Source organism: Lemur catta, chromosome X (genome assembly GCF_020740605.2).
Source record: "Lemur catta isolate mLemCat1 chromosome X, mLemCat1.pri, whole genome shotgun sequence".
Taxonomy (NCBI): Eukaryota; Metazoa; Chordata; class Mammalia; order Primates; family Lemuridae; genus Lemur; species Lemur catta.
Window position 1 is genome coordinate 62,076,997 of NC_059155.1, and position 22,258 is coordinate 62,099,254.

Here is a 22,258-nt window from a genome sequence, read left to right on the forward strand (position 1 = left end):
TTGCTTGAATAGGACGTAATAAGCCTATTCCAGTGTGGTCTAAGAGAGTAGGGACCACATGGTTCTCTTCACAACTATAAGCCCCAAATTCTGGCCGTCAGCTTTTGGGCTTCTTGAGTAACTAACTTATTTCTTATTGGATAGACTATGCCTCCCTTTTACGTATTACCTTGAAGGTGTTACGAAGACCAACGAGAAGACATCTGTACCAATCCTTAAATATCAAATACCAATCCTTCCAATCCACTCTTGTCACTGTTATTTGTATTCAAGGAAAAGGACATGGTTATATTTTGAGAGGTTGTGTTTAGAAGCAGCATGGTTAGACTTTTTTGTTTTGTTTTGTTTTAGTCAATCATCTATATCTTGGCTTTACTCAGAGTGTGGCCCATGGACCGCCAGCATTCGAATCACCTGGACACTTGTTAAAAAGTGCAGAACCTCAGACTCCTGCCCTGCACCCACTTATTCAGAATCTGCATTTTAGCAAGCCTCCAGGTGACTCGTATACACGGTAAAGACTGGGAAGCTCTGATTTAGGACACCGCTTCTCAACCTTAGCTGCACATTGGAGTCACATGAAAAGTTTTAAGAATTAACTGCCTGGGTTCCACCTTCAGAGATTCTGATTTAATTGCTCTGGGCTGTGGTGTCAATCCTTGGGCACCAAGCGTTTTAACAGCTTCCCAGATGATTCTAATTACAGCAAAGTTTGAGAACCACCAATGTAGGGATGCATTTTGGGGTAACAAAAGTTTTACAGAAAATCATATTACACCTTTATGTGAATTACTTTAATCAATATTGCTTTCCCCTGGACACCTGTTTCCGGTGATCCAGAAGTAGTAGCTTTGATTAGGAAAGAAGAGAGGACAGGTGAGTCTCAGACAGATGGGGATGGAAGGCCTGAGTGGGGCCATGGCACCTTGAAGGCTTTGCAGGGGCTACAGAAAATTGCTGTCTGCATTGACTAGGTCCCAAGATTGTGTTTCTACCCCCTTACCTTTCCTGAGGAGTTAAATATTGTCCAATACTCAACAATACTTTTAGTATAATTTTCATAGATAAAATATCAAAATATACACAATACAGTAGGAGTAAAAAAATGAACTTTTAAGAAAGAAAAAATAAAAATGGAAGTGCATTGCTTCCCAAACTCTGAGAGTTCAAGTTCATATTTCTTAATAATCATTGAGTATCTGTGGGATTATTTCTCTTTCGGCGATATGTGTATTAGCTCTTCCTGGGCCTAATAAACTTTAATTACTCCTGGCAAATGAGTATCCTTTTCAATTATCTTTTTTTCCCTTGACATTTGTCCTCATGTTCTCTTTCCATGCAGTGAGGCATTCGTAAATAAATAGTCTTCAGAGGGTTTGAAGGTGGAACGTTCTGAGGGCAATTCACTAAACAAACGTTTGCTTTGATGAGACCAGAACTGTACTTTTAGTGCATCCATACATCAGGGCCAGAACATCTGCCCCGTTCAAGCTATTCCATGGTGAAATCCAAGCGGATTGGGCTGGCGTTATTTTGAGAACTCAGCCCTTAAATTTTTTTAAATATAGAGATAGTAACAGTATTAATATTATTATCACTATTAATGCAACTGCCCCCTCCAAGCCTGGGAGAAACCAAACTGAACTGAATGCAACATTTTTTGTGTGTGTGAAATTTTATAATGTTTTTCCTAAAAGGGAAAGGAGAAACAGAAACCTTCTGCCATTCATTGAACTCTGCTGCCAGCTACTGGAGGAAAGAGTGAATGCTTTCTTCTCTCTTTTAAGGAGTCTTCCTTTAAAGGCCATGCAAACACAGGCCATTTGTTTAGCGTTGGAAAAAAAGAACAAACAGGTTATCTTGCTGTTGATAAAGTGTTATTTACCTTTTGAACTTCAGGTTTCTTTCTTTTTCTTTTACACTTACACAGTACATATCTGAGAACTTACTATAAAAATAATGAAAACTCAGTTTGTCTTTAATGTACAGACATTTTAAGCAAAACCCACAACTTTTGTTTGACTCCCATCTATAAACCTACCCTCAGGGTGTGTGTTTCAGTTTACATCAAACCAAAGTAAAAGGACCAGTGGACCTAAGGGCTCCTAAAGCGTGGATGCCTCGCCAGCAGCATCAGCACCACCTGCTAGTTTGCTAGAGATGCAAATTCTTGGGTCTCCTCTCAGACTTTGTGAATCAGAAGCTCTGGGGGTGGGGCCAGCACGCAGTGGTTTAACAAGTCCTGCAGGGGATGCCGGGGCGCACTCACGTTGAAGGTCGCTGACTTAAGGAATAGCATGAATCTTTGGAATATTAAGAATAATGCTTGAGGAGTATCAGGTTTTAAAAGTGTCCTATGATCCCTACTGAGCATGTCTTTCTTCTGAATTTACAGTACGAATGGAATGACAATGAAATGTACTTGTTCCAGTCATCTGTGGCATATGCCATGAGGAAGTATTTTTTAGAAGCCAAAAATGAGACGGTTCCTTTTGGGTGAGTTGATTTGCTGGGTTTTCAAGTCACTCCAACCAGCACCTCTTTTCCTCTTGAGTCTGAGGACTTATTCTGCTTAAACTTCAAGTGAAATTAAGAAAAACCTGCTAACAACTTTTAAACTTCTTTGGCATCCTGGAATTTGGGTGACTCCATCGAGGGGTGATTGTGGCTTGTTTGACTTGTAGATTGCAAGAGCATTGTTCTTATTAGACAGCTCTCTCTTCTCAATGCTCTCACCCACACTCAGCCCTGAAAGAAAATAAGGCAGAACTCTGTGCCTTCATTGGGCGGGCTTATATTCTAGTGTGTATGTGTTGTGTGTGTGTGTGTGTGTGTGTGTGTGTGTGTGTGTGTGTGTGTGTGTGTGTTAACATATATGTGATCTATAGTAGAATTCTCTGGTAATAAGTGCTAGGGAGAAAAATATGTCAGAAAAGGAGCTGAGGAGTGCTGGTATGTGTGTGTGGCGGGAGGCGGGGGGGGTTCAATTTTAACCAAAAAGGTCAGAAAAGACCTCACTAATAGTTAAGCAAATATGTGAAGCAGGAGAGCGAGGCAGCAATGCAAACAATGGGGCACAGTGTTTCCGTGGGGGAAACAGCAGGTGCAGACCCTGAGGAAGGAATGCCCTTTGCCACTGAGGGAGCAGCAAGGAGGCCAGTGCAGCCGGAGCAGTGTCTTCTAGAAAATGAGTAGACGTGGCCAGGGTGGAGTTGGGGCACGGGGGCAGGAGGGAGAGGAGAACGTTCCTGTGGGCCTTGAAGGCCACTCTAAGGACTTTGGCCTTTATTGTGAGTGAGATGGGCCTGGGAGCCACACGATCGGCCTTAGTTTTTACTAGGGTCACTCTGGAAGCTATGAGAACACAGTCTTGTTACATCTTATAGTAAACCCCACACATCACCTTCACCCAGGGGTGCAACATGATATTTTCTGCTGTGTGGGGCCAGGTTAGGGGTGGAACACACCATCTCTGTCCCTGGTACTGAGCCACCTCTGTCCACCAGGTTGTTTATCACAATCCTGGGCCCCCAGTGATTCCTTGCTCATTCTCCCGGCGCTGTCACTTTGAAATTTTTCCATCATTGAAAAAAATGTGGGTTTTGAGACTGGCGTGGTGGCTCACACCTGTAATCCTACCTAACACTTTGGGAGGCTGAGGAGGGAGGATTGCTTGAGGTCAGGAGTTCGAGTCCAGCCTGAGCAACACAGTGAGACCCATCTCTATAAAAAATAGAAAACTTATCCGGGCATGGTGGCGCATGCCTGTAGTCCCAGCTACTCGGGAGGCTGAGGCAGGAGGATCACTTGAGCCCAGGAGTTTGAGGCTGCTGTGAACTAGGCTGACGCCACGGCACTCATTCTAGCCTGGGCAACAAAGTGAGACTCTGTCTCAAAAAAAAAAAAAAAAAATAGAAAAATTAGCCGGGCATGGTGGCGCATGCCTGTAGTCCCAGCTACTCGGGAGGCTGAGGCAGGAGGATCACTTGAGCCCAGGAGTTTGAGGCTGCTGTGAGCTAGGCTGACGCCACTGCCCTTATGCCCCAGCTACAAAGTGAGACCCTGTCTCCAAAAAAAGTGAGTTTCATATGGAGGCAGAATAAAATAGTGCCAAGACTTGATGTCCCAGCTTCTATGTAGTTGATTTCATGTGCTTTGGGCAGTGCGAATGTTTTGTGTGTGGCTATATTCTCCTGTTACTCACCCTGCCCCATGTCTCTCCCCTGCGATCCTCTCCCTAATCTCCTTTTCACCAGCAGGGGAAGTCTTCATTCTCTTTATCTGTGTCAAGGGAAGATGTTTCTCTTGTTTTTCCACAGAGTGGAGGATGTGTGGGTGAATGATTTGACACCAAGAATCTCCTTCACCTTCTTTGTCACTGCACCTGACAATGCGTCTGACATTATTCCTAGAACTGAAGTTGAAAAGGCCATCAGGTGACATTTTACTTTTAAACAAACTATATAAGGGTGAGGGGGTTAACACATACAACAACAGTAGCTGATATTTAGTGTGTTCTTCCTCTGTGCCAGGCATTGTTCTAGGTGATTTACATGTTTTACCTCACCCTACAAACTTGGCTTTTAACTCCAGAAAGATCCTATAGCAAGGGAATTATCTTGATTTGGGTTCCCCCAGATGAAGGTCCTTAGGCAAGGATTTGGACAAGGATTTGAGTGCAAGTAGTTTATTTGGGAGGCGAGGCCAAGAAGCACTGATAGGGAAATGTGGACAGGAGACAGAGAAGGGAAGGAAGATAGAGGGTTACATGTTACCGAGCAAGTTACCATGTGGGCAACTAGAGCTCAATCGTGCTGGGCAACTCTGGGAGACTGAGTAGAGTGTGCACTCGAATCGTCCCATCAGAGGGTTGAGGGAGCTAGGGTATTGATTCACCACCTCCCAGCAGTCATTGGCGGGAACTGTTTCCAGGTGGCATTAGTTCCCCAGCATTTCTGGCCTACAGGCAGGGCAGATCTCATAGTCTGAAAATGCTCTCAGGCAAAGGGAAGCAGGTGCTGGCTGAAGGAAGCCTGGGTAGTATGCATGAAAAATACCAAATGCAGAAGGGGCATGGACAGGTATTGCCACCGTTTGCTATGGGGACTTTGATGTAGGATTCATGGAACTGCTGGAAGCCTGAAACATGGTGGGCAAGCACAGGGTTCCTTAGACATTGGTTGGCCTCTATGCTAGGAGAGGGACTTGCTATGAGCAGGGAATGTTTAGAGGAGATAGTTTGTCCAATTTGCCTCAACTGTTTCCCACAGCAGACAGTAGGAGTGAAGAATTGATCGACCTTATGATGGTTCCCTTTGTCATTAAAAAAAGGCTTAATATACCCACTGCTACTGGGCAGCTCACTAGGTGGCCCTCTTGAGCTGCATCAGAGTCCTGTTTATCTTTGGAAGCAGAGGTGAGACCTGTTGGGCAGGGTGTGCCTAGAAAATCTGGCTTGGTTGGGGTTTATGACCCAACCGTGCCCAGAGACTCACTCACTGCCTCCAAAAGACTTGTGTCTATCTTGGGGGAGAAGTACCAGATGAGATCTTCATGAAAGAGCTCAGCCCTCCTGGATACCCAGCTGCAAGCTGCAGGGGACCTCAAACTTTCGGCTTCCAGGATGACTCTTCTCAGATCTTTTTACGCTAAAGTTGCTAGGGGTTACATGGCTAATTCTGCTTTGACCTCTCTCCTCCTTTGGTGGAGTCTGACCCCCTGACCCAGGCCATACCCAAGGATAGGAAGATGAGATGCCAGACACTTTGGTCTTCAATCTAGAATGTTCTCCATTTCGCCAATTTTTTGAAACAATCTTCATCCTTTTGCTTCCATAAATTTCAGCCATTTCCCATCCCAGTGCTGAAGAAGTTGGTAAAGGTCCCTTTCCTGTGTTCCTCCCCAGTGCTCCCTCCAAATGCCAACATCTTTTATTTGTAAAATACTACCGCAGAGACTTGGCTATAGGACCTGATTCGTTTGTAGAAGAGATGTATCCAATTATCCTTTTCCATTATTTGATATAAAGTCATTGTAGATATACTCTGACAGAAGGGAACCTCTTGCCAAATGTGCTAACTTTGCCCTTAAAACACAGTAGTCACAAATGAACAAATGCCAACCATTTGCACATTTCCACCCTTGCAACTCAGTTTTCCTACGAAGCTGTTGACAAACCTAATCTAGGTTGCAAGATACGAAAGGTGCATAGTTGTCAAAAACTCATAGCTTTCATTGGACCTGATGCTCTCCTTTGCTTTTATTATGATTGTAGGTATACATTCTTCTGATAAGTCTTATCAGAAGCCTTTTGGGAGCAATGATGTAAGGAGTAAATAACTACATGCAATTTTATTTTGCCAAGTGTCCCTTTGCTGTGGTTTGCTTTTGTCAATAGGATGTCTCGGAGCCGTATCAATGCTGGTTTCTCTCCCAGTACCTAAAATTAGTCATTTTCCATGCCTCGGTTTGAATTTGGTTTCTTTGTTCCAGAAAGAAAAATTTGGGCTTTAAAATTTCCTCATCTACAAAATAAATGTTTAATTAGTGTTCACACAGGAACCTATATCATGCAGGTGGCTGGACAGGACACCTCCTCTTTCCATGTCATCACTACAGAGCTCCCTTTGTAGTCATTGGAAAGAAAGAGAGATGGAGGGATGAATACATCCGTTAACATGCCTTATTTTCATATCTGCCAGGAGAGAATTAGTTAAGTCAAAGAGAAGAAACCAGAGATCATAGATATAAATATATGGACATCTGGAATCCCTCAGAAGGCCCTGAATCCCTCTTTTTTTGTGTAGCAATATGCTGAGCCTTGGAAAATCAGAATCCTGGACTTTAGCATTGGAAAATGTAGTAGGAGCAAGGAATATGAATGTCACACCACTGCTCAACTACTTTGAGCCCTTGTTTACCTGGCTGATAGACCAGAACAGGAATTCTTTTGTGGGCTGGAACACCAACTGGAGTCCTTGTGAGTACCATGAGTTCACATGTTTTGCATCTGCTCCCTGTCTGCTTCCCTTAGTCTCCTTTGGTCCCAGTCTCATGAGTCAAGTAGGTTTTCCCTCTACATATAACCATATAACCTGCTTCTGACTCCGGTATGGTGGCAGGTGCCATTGATACCTTGTTATTGGTCAGTTTTTACTTATTTATTTATTTTTTTTGAGACAGAGTCTTGCTCTTTTGCCCGGGCTACAGTGCTGTGGCGTCAGCCCAGCTCACAGCACCCTCAAACTCCTGGGCTCAAGCGATCCTCCTGCCTCAGCCTCCCGAGTAGCTGGGACTACAGGCATGCGCCACCATGCCTGGCTAATTTTTTCTATATAGATTTTTAGTTGTCCGGCTAATTTCTTTCTATTTTTAGTAGAAATGGGGTCTCGCTCTTGCTCAGGCTGTTCTCCAACTCCTGACCTTGAGTGATCCTCCCGCCTCGGCCTCCCAGAGTGGTAGGATTATTTAGACCTTCGCTTCTACCTACTCTTCCACTTCCATTTCTCATTCTCCCAGTAAAGCTTTATCATGATTTTTAGTAAAGCAGTTATCAATGTTTATTTATATCATTATGCCTGCAGAGCCAAGTAATATACTATTTTGTCTCCTTTCTTAAGTGACTTGTTTGTCCCCAAATTTCTACTTGCCTCACTTTTTTGACATACTAACTTGCTATCTACGTTGCATTTGTTTTTTCCAAACAACTCCAACATGTCTATTCTTTCCAGCCGCATTTTTTCCCTAGAGACTTCCCTCTTGGAGTCTAACATCCTCCTGTCTCAATCGGGATCACAGTTTTCAACCTGAACAATTCCTTTGTTATTCTCTTGGGTTGAATCCACTGCTTCCTAGATTCCTCATCTTCTTTCTTGGATTACCTGTTGTTTTTCTGGAGCACATGGGGTAGGTGGATCAACTGTTTTCCAAATTGGTTTTAACCACACTCTGACCATTTCCCTTGTTTTCAGCACAGTATCCTCTTCCCACTCTCTGCTGTCCAGGAGTCCCAAACCTATCCGGGATTCTCTCGCTCTTTTTGTATCTGTTTGTACACATTTGGCCATGGCTTCCTGTCCCTGAGAAAGCAGTTGCCCCCCTCCCATCATTTCTCATTTTCCAAAAGTGTGTTTACAACTTTAAAAATATTCCTTTACTATAACTTTAGTGGGATCTTGGGAGGAGAAGGAAATAAACACAGGTGGTCAGTCTGTCATCCGTAACTAGTAGTCTGTGATTTCTCTTTAATCAGATACTGACCAAAGCATCAAAGTGAGGATAAGCCTAAAATCAGCTCTTGGAGAAGAAGCCGTGAGTGCATTTTCATTATTTTTTCAGCTCACTATCTTTGCTTGAATAGGACGTAATAAGCCTATTCCAGTGTGGTCTAAGAGAGTAGGGACCACATGGTTCTCTTCACAACTATAAGCCCCAAATTCTGGCCGTCAGCTTTTGGGCTTCTTGAGTAACTAACTTATTTCTTATTGGATAGACTATGCCTCCCTTTTACGTATTACCTTGAAGGTGTTACGAAGACCAACGAGAAGACATCTGTACCAATCCTTCCAATCCACTCTTGTCACTGTTATTTGTATTCAAGGAAAAGGACATGGTTATATTTTGAGAGGTTGTGTTTAGAAGCAGCATGGTTAGACTTTTTTGTTTTGTTTTGTTTTAGTCAATCATCTATATGTTGGCTTTACTCAGAGTGTGGCCCATGGACCGCCAGCATTCGAATCACCTGGACACTTGTTAAAAAGTGCAGAACCTCAGACTCCTGCCCTGCACCCACTTATTCAGAATCTGCATTTTAGCAAGCCTCCAGGTGACTCGTATACACGGTAAAGACTGGGAAGCTCTGATTTAGGACACCGCTTCTCAACCTTGGCTGCACATTGGAGTCACATGAAAAGTTTTAAGAATTAACTGCCTGGGTTCCACCTTCAGAGATTCTGATTTAATTGCTCTGGGCTGTGGTGTCAATCCTTGGGCACCAAGCGTTTTAACAGCTTCCCAGATGATTCTAATTACAGCAAAGTTTGAGAACCACCAATGTAGGGATGCATTTTGGGGTAACAAAAGTTTTACAGAAAATCATATTACACCTTTATGTGAATTACTTTAATCAATATTGCTTTCCCCTGGACACCTGTTTCCGGTGATCCAGAAGTAGTAGCTTTGATTAGGAAAGAAGAGAGGACAGGTGAGTCTCAGACAGATGGGGATGGAAGGCCTGAGTGGGGCCATGGCACCTTGAAGGCTTTGCAGGGGCTACAGAAAATTGCTGTCTGCATTGACTAGGTCCCAAGATTGTGTTTCTACCCCCTTACCTTTCCTGAGGAGTTAAATATTGTCCAATACTCAACAATACTTTTAGTATAATTTTCATAGATAAAATATCAAAATATACACAATACAGTAGGAGTAAAAAAATGAACTTTTAAGAAAGAAAAAATAAAAATGGAAGTGCATTGCTTCCCAAACTCTGAGAGTTCAAGTTCATATTTCTTAATAATCATTGAGTATCTGTGGGATTATTTCTCTTTCGGCGATATGTGTATTAGCTCTTCCTGGGCCTAATAAACTTTAATTACTCCTGGCAAATGAGTATCCTTTTCAATTATCTTTTTTTTCCTTGACATTTGTCCTCATGTTCTCTTTCCATGCCGTGAGGCATTCGTAAATAAATAGTCTTGAGAGGGTTTGAAGGTGGAACGTTCTGAGGGCAATTCACTAAACAAACGTCTGCTTTGATGAGACCAGAACTGTACTTTTAGTGCATCCATACATCAGGGCCAGAACATCTGCCCCATTCAAGCTATTCCATGGTGAAATCCAAGTGGATTGGGCTGGCGTTATTTTGAGAACTCAGCCCTTAAATTTTTTTAAATATAGAGATAGTAACAGTATTAATATTATTATCACTATTAATGCAACTGCCCCCTCCAAGCCTGGGAGAAACCAAACTGAACTGAATGCAACATTTTTTGTGTGTGTGAAATTTTATAATGTTTTTCCTAAAAGGGAAAGGAGAAACAGAAACCTTCTGCCATTCATTGAACTCTGCTGCCAGCTACTGGAGGAAAGAGTGAATGCTTTCTTCTCTCTTTTAAGGAGTCTTCCTTTAAAGGCCATGCAAACACAGGCCATTTGTTTAGCGTTGGAAAAAAAGAACAAACAGGTTATCTTGCTGTTGATAAAGTGTTATTTACCTTTTGAACTTCAGGTTTCTTTCTTTTTCTTTTACACTTACACAGTACATATCTGAGAACTTACTATAAAAATAATGAAAACTCAGTTTGTCTTTAATGTACAGACATTTTAAGCAAAACCCACAACTTTTGTTTGACTCCCATCTATAAACCTACCCTCAGGGTGTGTGTTTCAGTTTACATCAAACCAAAGTAAAAGGACCAGTGGACCTAAGGGCTCCTAAAGCGTGGATGCCTCGCCAGCAGCATCAGCACCACCTGCTAGTTTGCTAGAGATGCAAATTCTTGGGTCTCCTCTCAGACTTTGTGAATCAGAAGCTCTGGGGGTGGGGCCAGCACGCAGTGGTTTAACAAGTCCTGCAGGGGATGCCGGGGCGCACTCACGTTGAAGGTCGCTGACTTAAGGAATAGCATGAATCTTTGGAATATTAAGAATAATGCTTGAGGAGTATCAGGTTTTAAAAGTGTCCTATGATCCCTACTGAGCATGTCTTTCTTCTGAATTTACAGTACGAATGGAATGACAATGAAATGTACTTGTTCCAGTCATCTGTGGCATATGCCATGAGGAAGTATTTTTTAGAAGCCAAAAATGAGACGGTTCCTTTTGGGTGAGTTGATTTGCTGGGTTTTCAAGTCACTCCAACCAGCACCTCTTTTCCTCTTGAGTCTGAGGACTTATTCTGCTTAAACTTCAAGTGAAATTAAGAAAAACCTGCTAACAACTTTTAAACTTCTTTGGCATCCTGGAATTTGGGTGACTCCATCGAGGGGTGATTGTGGCTTGTTTGACTTGTAGATTGCAAGAGCATTGTTCTTATTAGACAGCTCTCTCTTCTCAATGCTCTCACCCACACTCAGCCCTGAAAGAAAATAAGGCAGAACTCTGTGCCTTCATTGGGCGGGCTTATATTCTAGTGTGTATGTGTTATGTGTGTGTGTGTGTGTGTGTGTGTGTGTTAACATATATGTGATCTATAGTAGAATTCTCTGGTAATAAGTGCTAGGGAGAAAAATATGTCAGAAAAGGAGCTGAGGAGTGCTGGTATGTGTGTGTGGCGGGAGGCGGGGGGGGTTCAATTTTAACCAAAAAGGTCAGAAAAGACCTCACTAATAGTTAAGCAAATATGTGAAGCAGGAGAGCGAGGCAGCAATGCAAACAATGGGGCACAGTGTTTCCGTGGGGGAAACAGCAGGTGCAGACCCTGAGGAAGGAATGCCCTTTGCCACTGAGGGAGCAGCAAGGAGGCCAGTGCAGCCGGAGCAGTGTCTTCTAGAAAATGAGTAGACGTGGCCAGGGTGGAGTTGGGGCACGGGGGCAGGAGGGAGAGGAGAACGTTCCTGTGGGCCTTGAAGGCCACTCTAAGGACTTTGGCCTTTATTGTGAGTGAGATGGGCCTGGGAGCCACACGATCGGCCTTAGTTTTTACTAGGGTCACTCTGGAAGCTATGAGAACACAGTCTTGTTACATCTTATAGTAAACCCCACACATCACCTTCACCCAGGGGTGCAACATGATATTTTCTGCTGTGTGGGGCCAGGTTAGGGGTGGAACACACCATCTCTGTCCCTGGTACTGAGCCACCTCTGCCCACCAGGTTGTTTATCACAATCCTGGGCCCCCAGTGATTCCTTGCTCATTCTCCCGGCGCTTTCACTTTGAAATTTTTCCATCATTGAAAAAAATGTGGGTTTTAAGACTGGCGTGGTGGCTCACACCTGTAATCCTACCTAACACTTTGGGAGGCTGAGGAGGGAGGATTGCTTGAGGTCAGGAGTTCGAGTCCAGCCTGAGCAACACAGTGAGACCCATCTCTATAAAAAATAGAAAACTTATCCAGGCATGGTGGCGCATGCCTGTAGTCCCAGCTACTCGGGAGGCTGAGGCAGTAGGAACACTTGAGCCCAGGTGTTTGAGGCTGCTGTGAACTAGGCTGACGCCACGGCACTCATTCTAGCCTGGGCAACAAAGTGAGACTCTGTCTCAAAAAAAAAAAAAAAAAAAAAATAGAAAAATTAGCCGGGCATGGTGGCACATGCCTGTAGTCCCAGCTACTCGGGAGGCTGAGGCAGGAGGATCACTTGAGCCCAGGAGTTTGAGGCTGCTGTGAGCTAGGCTGACGCCACTGCCCTTATGCCCCAGCTACAAAGTGAGACCCTGTCTCCAAAAAAAGTGAGTTTCATATGGAGGCAGAATAAAATAGTGCCAAGACTTGATGTCCCAGCTTCTATGTAGTTGATTTCATGTGCTTTGGGCAGTGCGAATGTTTTGTGTGTGGCTATATTCTCCTGTTACTCACCCTGCCCCATGTCTCTCCCCTGCGATCCTCTCCCTAATCTCCTTTTCACCAGCAGGGGAAGTCTTCATTCTCTTTATCTGTGTCAAGGGAAGATGTTTCTCTTGTTTTTCCACAGAGTGGAGGATGTGTGGGTGAATGATTTGACACCAAGAATCTCCTTCACCTTCTTTGTCACTGCACCTGACAATGCGTCTGACATTATTCCTAGAACTGAAGTTGAAAAGGCCATCAGGTGACATTTTACTTTTAAACAAACTATATAAGGGTGAGGGGGTTAACACATACAACAACAGTAGCTGATATTTAGTGTGTTCTTCCTCTGTGCCAGGCATTGTTCTAGGTGATTTACATGTTTTACCTCACCCTACAAACTTGGCTTTTAACTCCAGAAAGATCCTATAGCAAGGGAATTATCTTGATTTGGGTTCCCCCAGATGAAGGTCCTTAGGCAAGGATTTGGACAAGGATTTGAGTGCAAGTAGTTTATTTGGGAGGCGAGGCCAAGAAGCACTGATAGGGAAATGTGGACAGGAGACAGAGAAGGGAAGGAAGATAGAGGGTTACATGTTACCGAGCAAGTTACCATGTGGGCAACTAGAGCTCAATCGTGCTGGGCAACTCTGGGAGACTGAGTAGAGTGTGCACTCGAATCGTCCCATCAGAGGGTTGAGGGAGCTAGGGTATTGATTCACCACCTCCCAGCAGTCATTGGCGGGAACTGTTTCCAGGTGGCATTAGTTCCCCAGCATTTCTGGCCTACAGGCAGGGCAGATCTCATAGTCTGAAAATGCTCTCAGGCAAAGGGAAGCAGGTGCTGGCTGAAGGAAGCCTGGGTAGTATGCATGAAAAATACCAAATGCAGAAGGGGCATGGACAGGTATTGCCACCGTTTGCTATGGGGACTTTGATGTAGGATTCATGGAACTGCTGGAAGCCTGAAACATGGTGGGCAAGCACAGGGTTCCTTAGACATTGGTTGGCCTCTATGCTAGGAGAGGGACTTGCTATGAGCAGGGAATGTTTAGAGGAGATAGTTTGTCCAATTTGCCTCAACTGTTTCCCACAGCAGACAGTAGGAGTGAAGAATTGATCGACCTTATGATGGTTCCCTTTGTCATTAAAAAAAAGGCTTAATATACCCACTGCTACTGGGCAGCTCACTAGGTGGCCCTCTTGAGCTGCATCAGAGTCCTGTTTATCTTTGGAAGCAGAGGTGAGACCTGTTGGGCAGGGTGTGCCTAGAAAATCTGGCTTGGTTGGGGTTTATGACCCAACCGTGCCCAGAGACTCACTCACTGCCTCCAAAAGACTTGTGTCTATCTTGGAGGAGAAGTACCAGATGAGATCTTCATGAAAGAGCTCAGCCCTCCTGGATACCCAGCTGCAAGCTGCAGGGGACCTCAAACTTTCGGCTTCCAGGATGACTCTTCTCAGATCTTTTTACGCTAAAGTTGCTAGGGGTTACATGGCTAATTCTGCTTTGACCTCTCTCCTCCTTTGGTGGAGTCTGACCCCCTGACCCAGGCCATACCCAAGGATAGGAAGATGAGAAGCCAGACACTTTGGTCTTCAATCTAGAATGTTCTCCATTTCGCCAATTTTTTGAAACAATCTTCATCCTTTTGCTTCCATAAATTTCAGCCATTTCCCATCCCAGTGCTGAAGAAGTTGGTAAAGGTCCCTTTCCTGTGTTCCTCCCCAGTGCTCCCTCCAAATGCCAACATCTTTTATTTGTAAAATACTACCGCAGAGACTTGGCTATAGGACCTGATTCGTTTGTAGAAGAGATGTATCCAATTATCCTTTTCCATTATTTGATATAAAGTCATTGTAGATATACTCTGACAGAAGGGAACCTCTTGCCAAATGTGCTAACTTTGCCCTTAAAACACAGTAGTCACAAATGAACAAATGCCAACCATTTGCACATTTCCACCCTTGCAACTCAGTTTTCCTACGAAGCTGTTGACAAACCTAATCTAGGTTGCAAGATACGAAAGGTGCATAGTTGTCAAAAACTCATAGCTTTCATTGGACCTGATGCTCTCCTTTGCTTTTATTATGATTGTAGGTATACATTCTTCTGATAAGTCTTATCAGAAGCCTTTTGGGAGCAATGATGTAAGGAGTAAATAACTACATGCAATTTTATTTTGCCAAGTGTCCCTTTGCTGTGGTTTGCTTTTGTCAATAGGATGTCTCGGAGCCGTATCAATGCTGCTTTTGGCCTGGATGACAGTACCCTAGAGTTTGTGGGTATTGAGTCTACACTTAGCCCTCCTTACGAGTCGTCTGTCAGCATATGGCTGATTCCTTTTGGAATCGTAGTGGGACTCACAGTGGTTGCCACTGTTGTCCTGATCTTCACTGGGATCAGAAATCGAAAGAAGTAAGTGACCCTTCCTAGATTTCTGTCTCCTAAAACAGAAAGGTTTAGGGAACACTAACTGGAAAATTTGCAGTAAGTGGTAGGTTGTATAGGCAATTAGTTAGACAAGTTGCACCTAAATATCCTGATGCATTCCCTAGAAATTTATCAGATGTTTTCAGCACTTCACCTTCTTGACAAGGCCATGCAATAGATGTCCACCTAGGGTTTATTAGCACACCATAATAAAGTCCATCCTAGCCATGATGTCAAATCCCTACTGCAAAAAGGCACTGCACACTCAGCATGGGTGGGTGGGCTCAGGGGACTGTCCGCATTGCTGAATCCTCCTTCGTTTACAAGTGGCCCTAGAGATTGGTGATGGGTTTGAACTGTGAAATCATTCAAGAATGAGCTCTGAGATTTGCATCAAATTGCTACTCTTTAATCACCTTCATTTCTCCCCAGATAGTTCAGATTCTATATCATCTCCTTAGTTCATGGTCAGGCACCCTCTAATTTGTTCTTGACTTGAAGATCAAAGTTCACTGAGGATTTAAATCACTAGAGACCTGATTTCTAGTCTTGCTTTTCCACTATTAATAGATGTTTTTTTTCCCTGACCTTGAGAAATAATTGACTTTTTTTGGCTTATGAAATAAAGGTTAATAATATTTTATGGCACCTAACAAAACTGTATCCACATCTCAGGTTGTTTAAACGTATTCCTGATTGAATCTCTATTTGTGTTAGTCTACTTTGCTCAATTTTCCTCATCACAGAAATTTTTAGTTCCCCAAAATAGTTTCATTTAAAAAATTAGGCATTGCGTAGGTAATATTTTCACATGGTTAAAATAAAAAATATATAAAAGGGTACTTAAAGAGTCTCCCTGTCACCTTTTGCCTTCAAGTTCCCTTCACAAAGCCAACCAAAATTATCAGTTTCTTGGAGATATATGATACACGTCCTTTTTCAGTATACAAATTTTAGAAGACTATATGCAATGTTCTATATATTCTTTTATTTTCCACTTAATGTGTTTTAGAGAATATTCCATATTAGTTGCACAAAGAGCTTCTCTCTTTTTTTTTCTGGCACTATAGTTTCCCATTTTATGGATGGATCATAATTTTGTTAACCAGTCCCCTATTAATGAACTTTTATGTTGCTTCCAAATGTTTGTGTTTGTAAAAACGTTGCAATGGTTTAATATAGGTAATTTCCGGTATGTGCCAACATATCTGTAAGATAAATCCTAGCAGTGGGAAAGCTGAGTCAAAGCATATGTGCATTGCTAGTTTTGATAAATATTGCCAAATTGCCCTCACTAGAAGCTGTGCCAATTTATACTCATATCAACAATTTATGAAACTTCCTATTCTCTCTACACCAGCATCCTTAACACATGTTGCCATCAAGCTTTTTGATCTTCATCAATCTGGGGTTGGTGGAAAGTATCCTTCTAACACCACTATATTAAGGTGACTTCATTTTATTTAACAGGAAAAGTCAAGAAAGAAGTAAAGAAAATCCTTATTGCTCCGTGGACGTTAGTAGCGGAGAACATAATCTAGGATTCCAAAACAGCGATGATATTCAGACTTCTTTTTAGAAAAATATATCTTTTTCCTTCTGAGGTGATTTTATTGTGTGCAAATGTTAATTTCATAGCACAGAAATATGAGATTATAAAGATGTCATTAGATATCAAAACTATGGCTCTGTTAGGAAAAGTTGTCCAAAGACAACACAGCTGAGGAGAAGGCACCTTCATTGACACTGTTTTCAGTATTTATTTCTGTTTTAGGATTTAACTTCTCTTCTGTTTCCTAATAGGGATGTTTATATTAGAGAATAAAGTATGTCTTTGGCCTCAGTCTGTTCAGGGATAATGTAAATGTAAATGTCTGTTGAGTTACTGGGGCTGATAAAAAGGAGGGAGCAAGCATTGGACCTTGTATGGAATCTGGATGGCTCACTTGTAAGGACAATGCCTGGGAACTGGGGGTGAGGGCTCCAGGGATTGAGTATAGTGCACACTGTTCACTTTAATCCAAGTGTTAAGGATGACATATTTTCTTCACATGAATTTAATCCAAGTACTATAGTGACTTGCTCACAGTGATGTTTGGAATGGACCATGCTTGCTTTCTTTGGGGTGACAGGTCTAAAGAAGAGAAAAGAATTCAGAAGCAGATAGAGAACATTGTTTTTTTCACTTTCAAGCTGCTTGATCAACATCTTCCTGACAACATGAAAGTAGCACCAGGGGTCTCCATGAACTCCCAGAGCATGTCTGATAGAAACTTGCTTCCATTGTTCTTTTTTTTTTTTTTTTTGAGACAGAGTCTCCCTTTGTTGCCCAGGCTAGAGTGAGTGCCGTGGCATCAGCCTAGCTCACAGCAACCTCAAACTCCTGGGCTTAAGCAATCCTACTGCCTCAGCCTCCCAAGTAGCTGGGACTACAGGCATGCACCACCATGGCTGGCTAATTTTTTTCTATATATATTTTTAGTTGTCCAGATAATTTAGTTCTATTTTTTAGTAGAGACGGGGACTTGCTCAGGCTGGTCTCAAACTCCTGACCTCGAGCGATCCACCCTCCTCGGCCCCCCAGAGGGCTAGGATTACAGGCGTGAGCCACCGCGCCCGGCCCCCATTGTTCTTCAATGGTGGAGTGAGTGGAAATTCCAACTGAACATTTTACCCTCTGAAGTGGGAACCCAATCTCTTAAATCTTTTGTATTCTCCCACAGGGTCTGAGTAGTGCTGAGCACAAAGTGGACACTCAATGAATGCTAGATTGACACATTCCTGTGGTCTTACGTGTACTTATGTGCTGGGGCCTCTGTCCATTCTGTCTGCTTTTCACTTCTATGGACAAAGTTGTCATCTGAGTGTCTGGGACCCTTGACCTCCTGAATGTCTTGGGATGTATCACAAATTCTCAGATTGTGTTATGGTACAAAGCAATTGTAAAATCAATCCAAAAAACGTTGTGTTCAGGAACCAAACCTGATGCTGCTTTTGTATTTCTCAGAGTCCCTAGCCCAGTTCTGAGCACAGCATCTACTATGTACCTGAAGATTGATTAAAACAAGATTAAACAGATGAACTTATCCAAACTCCACCCATTAACTCACTCTATATGGTGACCAGCATAATGTCAGAGTGACTTTGTACTTAATAAATTGTATACAATAATGGTAATGGTGGATCAATTAACCAACTCAGGGGAGGATAACTTTTATAATCCCTTATAAAATAGCCTCAAAATAATTAAATAAGTCTGGGTCATTTGAGGCTCTTCGATGCCTTTCAATTATCTGATACTCAGTAGCAAAGATAGAGTGCTTTGTCATTTCATGAGATCTGTGCCCCTCCAATCAAGCTTCCTTATCACCATCTTCATCACCATCTTGCCATCCATCGAACCCACAACTTTCGGCAACATATAATAGCATTTTCTCCTTGGCTAATAACCGTTTTATCAAAGCCTTTTTCTTCTATCTTACATATGTCCCCTCTTCTCCAATATATCATGAAAATCTTTTGCCAAGCTACTGCTACCTAAAAGCTCTTTGTAATTGCCACATTCTCCTTATGAAGTTCCCAATCCTTGTCTTGGTCCAACACAGTGCAAGAATAATCTCTACAGGAATCAATTTCATCACCTAACACCTTCAAAAGAATCTCCCCAGCCATGGCAAAGGACCCATGGGCATGTGACACAGTGTCCAGTCATAATACAGAAATTACAAAAATCTCATGTCCATAACTTAATTTTGGGGTTTTCATCAGCACAGTCCTCACTTTGCCCACCAGGTGAGGCTTGTGCCCTTTCTCTTGTGCAGCAGCACCATCTGAAAGGGTGGAGACTCTACAAAGAGGGTCCTGTACCTGGGCCTAGAATAGGAGTCGGCAAACTATGGCCAATGGGCCAAATCATGCCCACCACCTGTTTTTGTATGGCCCATGAACTAAGCATGATTTTTACTTTAAGTAGTTGAAAAAAATAAAATATTTCATGACATGTGTAAATGACATGAAATTCAAATTGCAGTGTCCTTAAAGATTTATTAGAACCCAGCCACACCCATTCATTTTCATATTGTCTATGGCTGCTTTCACACTGAGAAGCAGAGTTGAGAAGTTGACATAGAGACAGCATGGCCCACAAAGCCCTTTATGGACAAACTTTGCCGACCCCTGGGCTATAAGGAAGCAAGGATTAAATGAAATTACAAATGTAAAAGGGCCATTGTGGAGCTCAGAGACACAAGGAACACTTGTTTGTGGAATCTGAAGCCATTCACTGAGTGTTTCCTTCCTGGGAATTTAACTATTTCTCGTGGGGTGGTGAGTGGGGTTGACAAGAGAAGTAACCTGTACAGATGCTACCTTCCCCTTCCCTGGGGTCTCTCAGTGAATTATTCTCTCTCATTTGAAATCCACTCCCCTCCCAACTTAGGTAAAGATGGGGCCTTAGGTCCAATCTGTCTTCTTCATAAACCTACTCTCAAGTTAGAACGAAAACTGAGAAACTAAACTTTCTAAATGTGTGTTGGAATATTTCTCTTAATTAACACAAATAGATACAATATGAATTTTGCCAGACTTCCTTCACTTTGTGTTTGACTTTTGGCAGATCAGAAAAAGCTCAGCAAGACTGGGGAGCATTTGTTGGGTTTTACCTAGTAAATGCTTTATCTGAACTTGCTCTCCAACTTTCCCTTTGGGAAAGTTTCTTACCACATAGTAGTCTGCCTTTTTCTTCACTCCCAAGAGAATGCAGGTGGACTCTTGGTTTAAAATAACAAGGATAAATGCTGGACATCACCACTAAACACAGTTAAACACCATTTAAAAAGATCATTATACATGTTTTAAATAGTATTGATATTGTTCATGTACTTGGCTTCTCCTAGTATCCCTGGACTTTCTGATAAATCTCTAGTGATACCTATATCCTTGCTTGACTTGATTGTTGGAGCTAGGCTTCTAAGCAAGGCTTTGGCATCTTTTCATAGTAAACAATTCTGTATTGTTTGAATTTTTGCAACAGGCATATATTGCTTTTGTTATAAAGAGGATTATTTTTAGAAGATCAAATATACAGAACTAAGGAGAAGAAAGGAAAACAATCTTCAAGAGGGAGACCAGAAAGACCCAGCTTGTGCATGAGATCATTCTCTGATCTTATCTGAGGAGGCTAACAGTCTGTGATGCAGGGAGCGCTGGCACCCCCCAACCTGACTGCAGGACCATTGAGAAGGAGGGATTATGTCACTTCTTCCTTCTTTTCCCTTGGGTAGGAAAGGACCTGGCACACAGTCAATACTAAATAAATAAATAAATGTATACATGCTGTAGTAATTATGTTCAAAGTTACATTTCAATATAAGTTGAGATTTGTGTACTTCTGTAAAAAATAGAAGACTATTAACAAGTGCGAATTCTCTGCTGAAATGAAGAAATCATTAATGAAATGTCAAGAAACAAACAAAAGGGAGCATCTGAACTAGCTGGTGGGCCCGGGAGGGAGTGGGATGAGGAGGGGTATGAATATCTCTGAAGGAGGATTATTAACTCACATCTGGAAAATAGCAGTAGGGCTTAATTGGGATGTATTTTCATTGGAATAGTGCCCTCCACGTAACCTTTGTCTCTCCCTTCTTGACATTATAGAAAAGATAATGCAATACTCCTAAAGAGATTAAAACCTATGAGTTCAGCAGCAGCCCATGAAGGAGGGCATTCCCAGGAACAGTTTCAAAACTAAAATATCTTTTTGTAATAGCCATGAGAATCTAAAGTAGTATTTCTGTATCTTTGTGTTAAGATATAAGACTGAAATAGAAACTTCAGTTATCAAACTAGAAAGAAGCCCCAGAGCCCCCAAACTCAAGGATTTAAAATGATTAGAAAGCAACAATGTAATAAGTTCTATAGTAGAAATAAGACCATGATTACTCTGAGCTGAGATTGATAATGACTAAGAAAAAGGGGATCAAATTATATCTTAGCATCTTTAAAAATTTGCTTTACAGAAAACATATTTAATGTATTATTTAATAATATTATTAACTTTAATTTTACATTTTACACTTGATGACATAAAGAGTCATTGTTCTAATCTGGATAGCTGATGAGATTTGTGCCATTTGGATTGAATTATAGACCACCTAATGATACCCCACCATGTAATGAGGTCCCCTAGGGAAGTCCAGAATGACTGCATCAGCGACATCTGGGAGCTTGTTAAAAATACAAGTTCATAGGCTGCACTGAGACCTGCTTTGCCAGAATCTCTGAGGTAGTTCCTAGGAATCTATGTTTTAATAAACTCTCATGCATGCCAAAGTTTGAGAACATTGAAATATGAAGGCAAATGTCCACATTTCTGTACTTGGCAGTATATTTAATTATCATGATAGTGACAGTATAAAGAAAACAAGTATGCAACAAATAATTTTTCAATTCTGTTCAATCTTTACACATGATACATACTCTCTTTATATTGCAATCTGATAATGTGCTTTTGCTATAGCCTGGAAAGTGTTATATTAAGAGCAGCATAAACAAAATTACTAATTTGACCTCAATTTCAAGGAAATCTTTTGTTTCCTACCTTGGTCATTTCTAGATAATATAACAGACAAACAGAATACTCTTAAGAACTAGCTAAATTACATTGTGCCTTGCTACTTTCCTTAAAAAGAATGCAAATGTTGGCCAACATCTATATTCATTCTCATCAGCACCCCTAATTTCTTCTTCAAGGCTTGTCTTTTTCCCGAAGTGGTTCAATGGAAGATAGGAGTTGCTGAAATGTGGGACGCTTTTCTGGAAGCTAAATAAAAGAAAAAAACCCAATGTTTTAGATGATGAAACTTATGATTAAAGATAAAATATATAAAATATTTATACCTAAGTCCTGAAGCTAGCAACTTTTAAAAAGTGGAAACACCATAGACATTTCTACTGAGGTCAAAAACAAGGCAAGGAAGCCCACTATATCCACTGATCTTAACATTATGTTGAAGGTATTAGCCAATGCAATCAGAAAGTGAAAGCAATCAGAGCCCCAGGAATTGGAAAAGAAAAAGTAAAAGTGTCTTAATTTGCACAGGGTATGATTGTATACCTGGAAAACATAAGAGTATCAATGATAGAACCAACCCAAACAATGAAGGAATTCACCAAGACAGCAGGTTATAAAATTAACATAAAAATCAATAGCCTTCACATATACCTATGGTAACCAGTTAGAAGATACCATAGAAGAAAAACCCCACTTATAATAGCAATAATACCAAAATAAAATACTTTAAAAATGTACCCCCCCAGAATAAGGAAAACTTTAAAACACTGC

At 41.9% G+C, this 22,258-nt stretch overlaps 2 protein-coding genes across 3 annotated transcripts in view; one reads left to right on the forward strand and one right to left on the reverse strand.

Moving 5' to 3' along the window:
• Nucleotides 1-16,759, forward strand: part of ACE2 (angiotensin converting enzyme 2) — a 47,814-nt gene extending 31,055 nt beyond the window's left edge. Inside the window, exons 15-22 of the mRNA XM_045538336.1 lie at nucleotides 2,396-2,496; nucleotides 4,320-4,436; nucleotides 6,807-6,979; nucleotides 8,252-8,310; nucleotides 10,722-10,822; nucleotides 12,628-12,744; nucleotides 14,707-14,901; nucleotides 16,387-16,759. Coding sequence (XP_045394292.1) covers nucleotides 2,396-2,496; nucleotides 4,320-4,436; nucleotides 6,807-6,979; nucleotides 8,252-8,310; nucleotides 10,722-10,822; nucleotides 12,628-12,744; nucleotides 14,707-14,901; nucleotides 16,387-16,495 — 972 coding nt within the window. The 3' untranslated portion in view covers nucleotides 16,496-16,759. The remainder of the gene's footprint in view (nucleotides 1-2,395; nucleotides 2,497-4,319; nucleotides 4,437-6,806; nucleotides 6,980-8,251; nucleotides 8,311-10,721; nucleotides 10,823-12,627; nucleotides 12,745-14,706; nucleotides 14,902-16,386) is intronic.
• Nucleotides 16,760-21,283: 4,524 nt separating this feature from the next.
• Nucleotides 21,284-22,258, reverse strand: part of BMX (BMX non-receptor tyrosine kinase) — a 48,476-nt gene continuing 47,501 nt past the window's right edge. For both annotated transcript variants that reach the window (XM_045538102.1, XM_045538103.1), the window contains exon 19: nucleotides 21,284-21,736. In XM_045538102.1, the coding sequence (XP_045394058.1) occupies nucleotides 21,662-21,736 (75 nt within the window). In that variant the 3' untranslated portion in view covers nucleotides 21,284-21,661. The remainder of the gene's footprint in view (nucleotides 21,737-22,258) is intronic.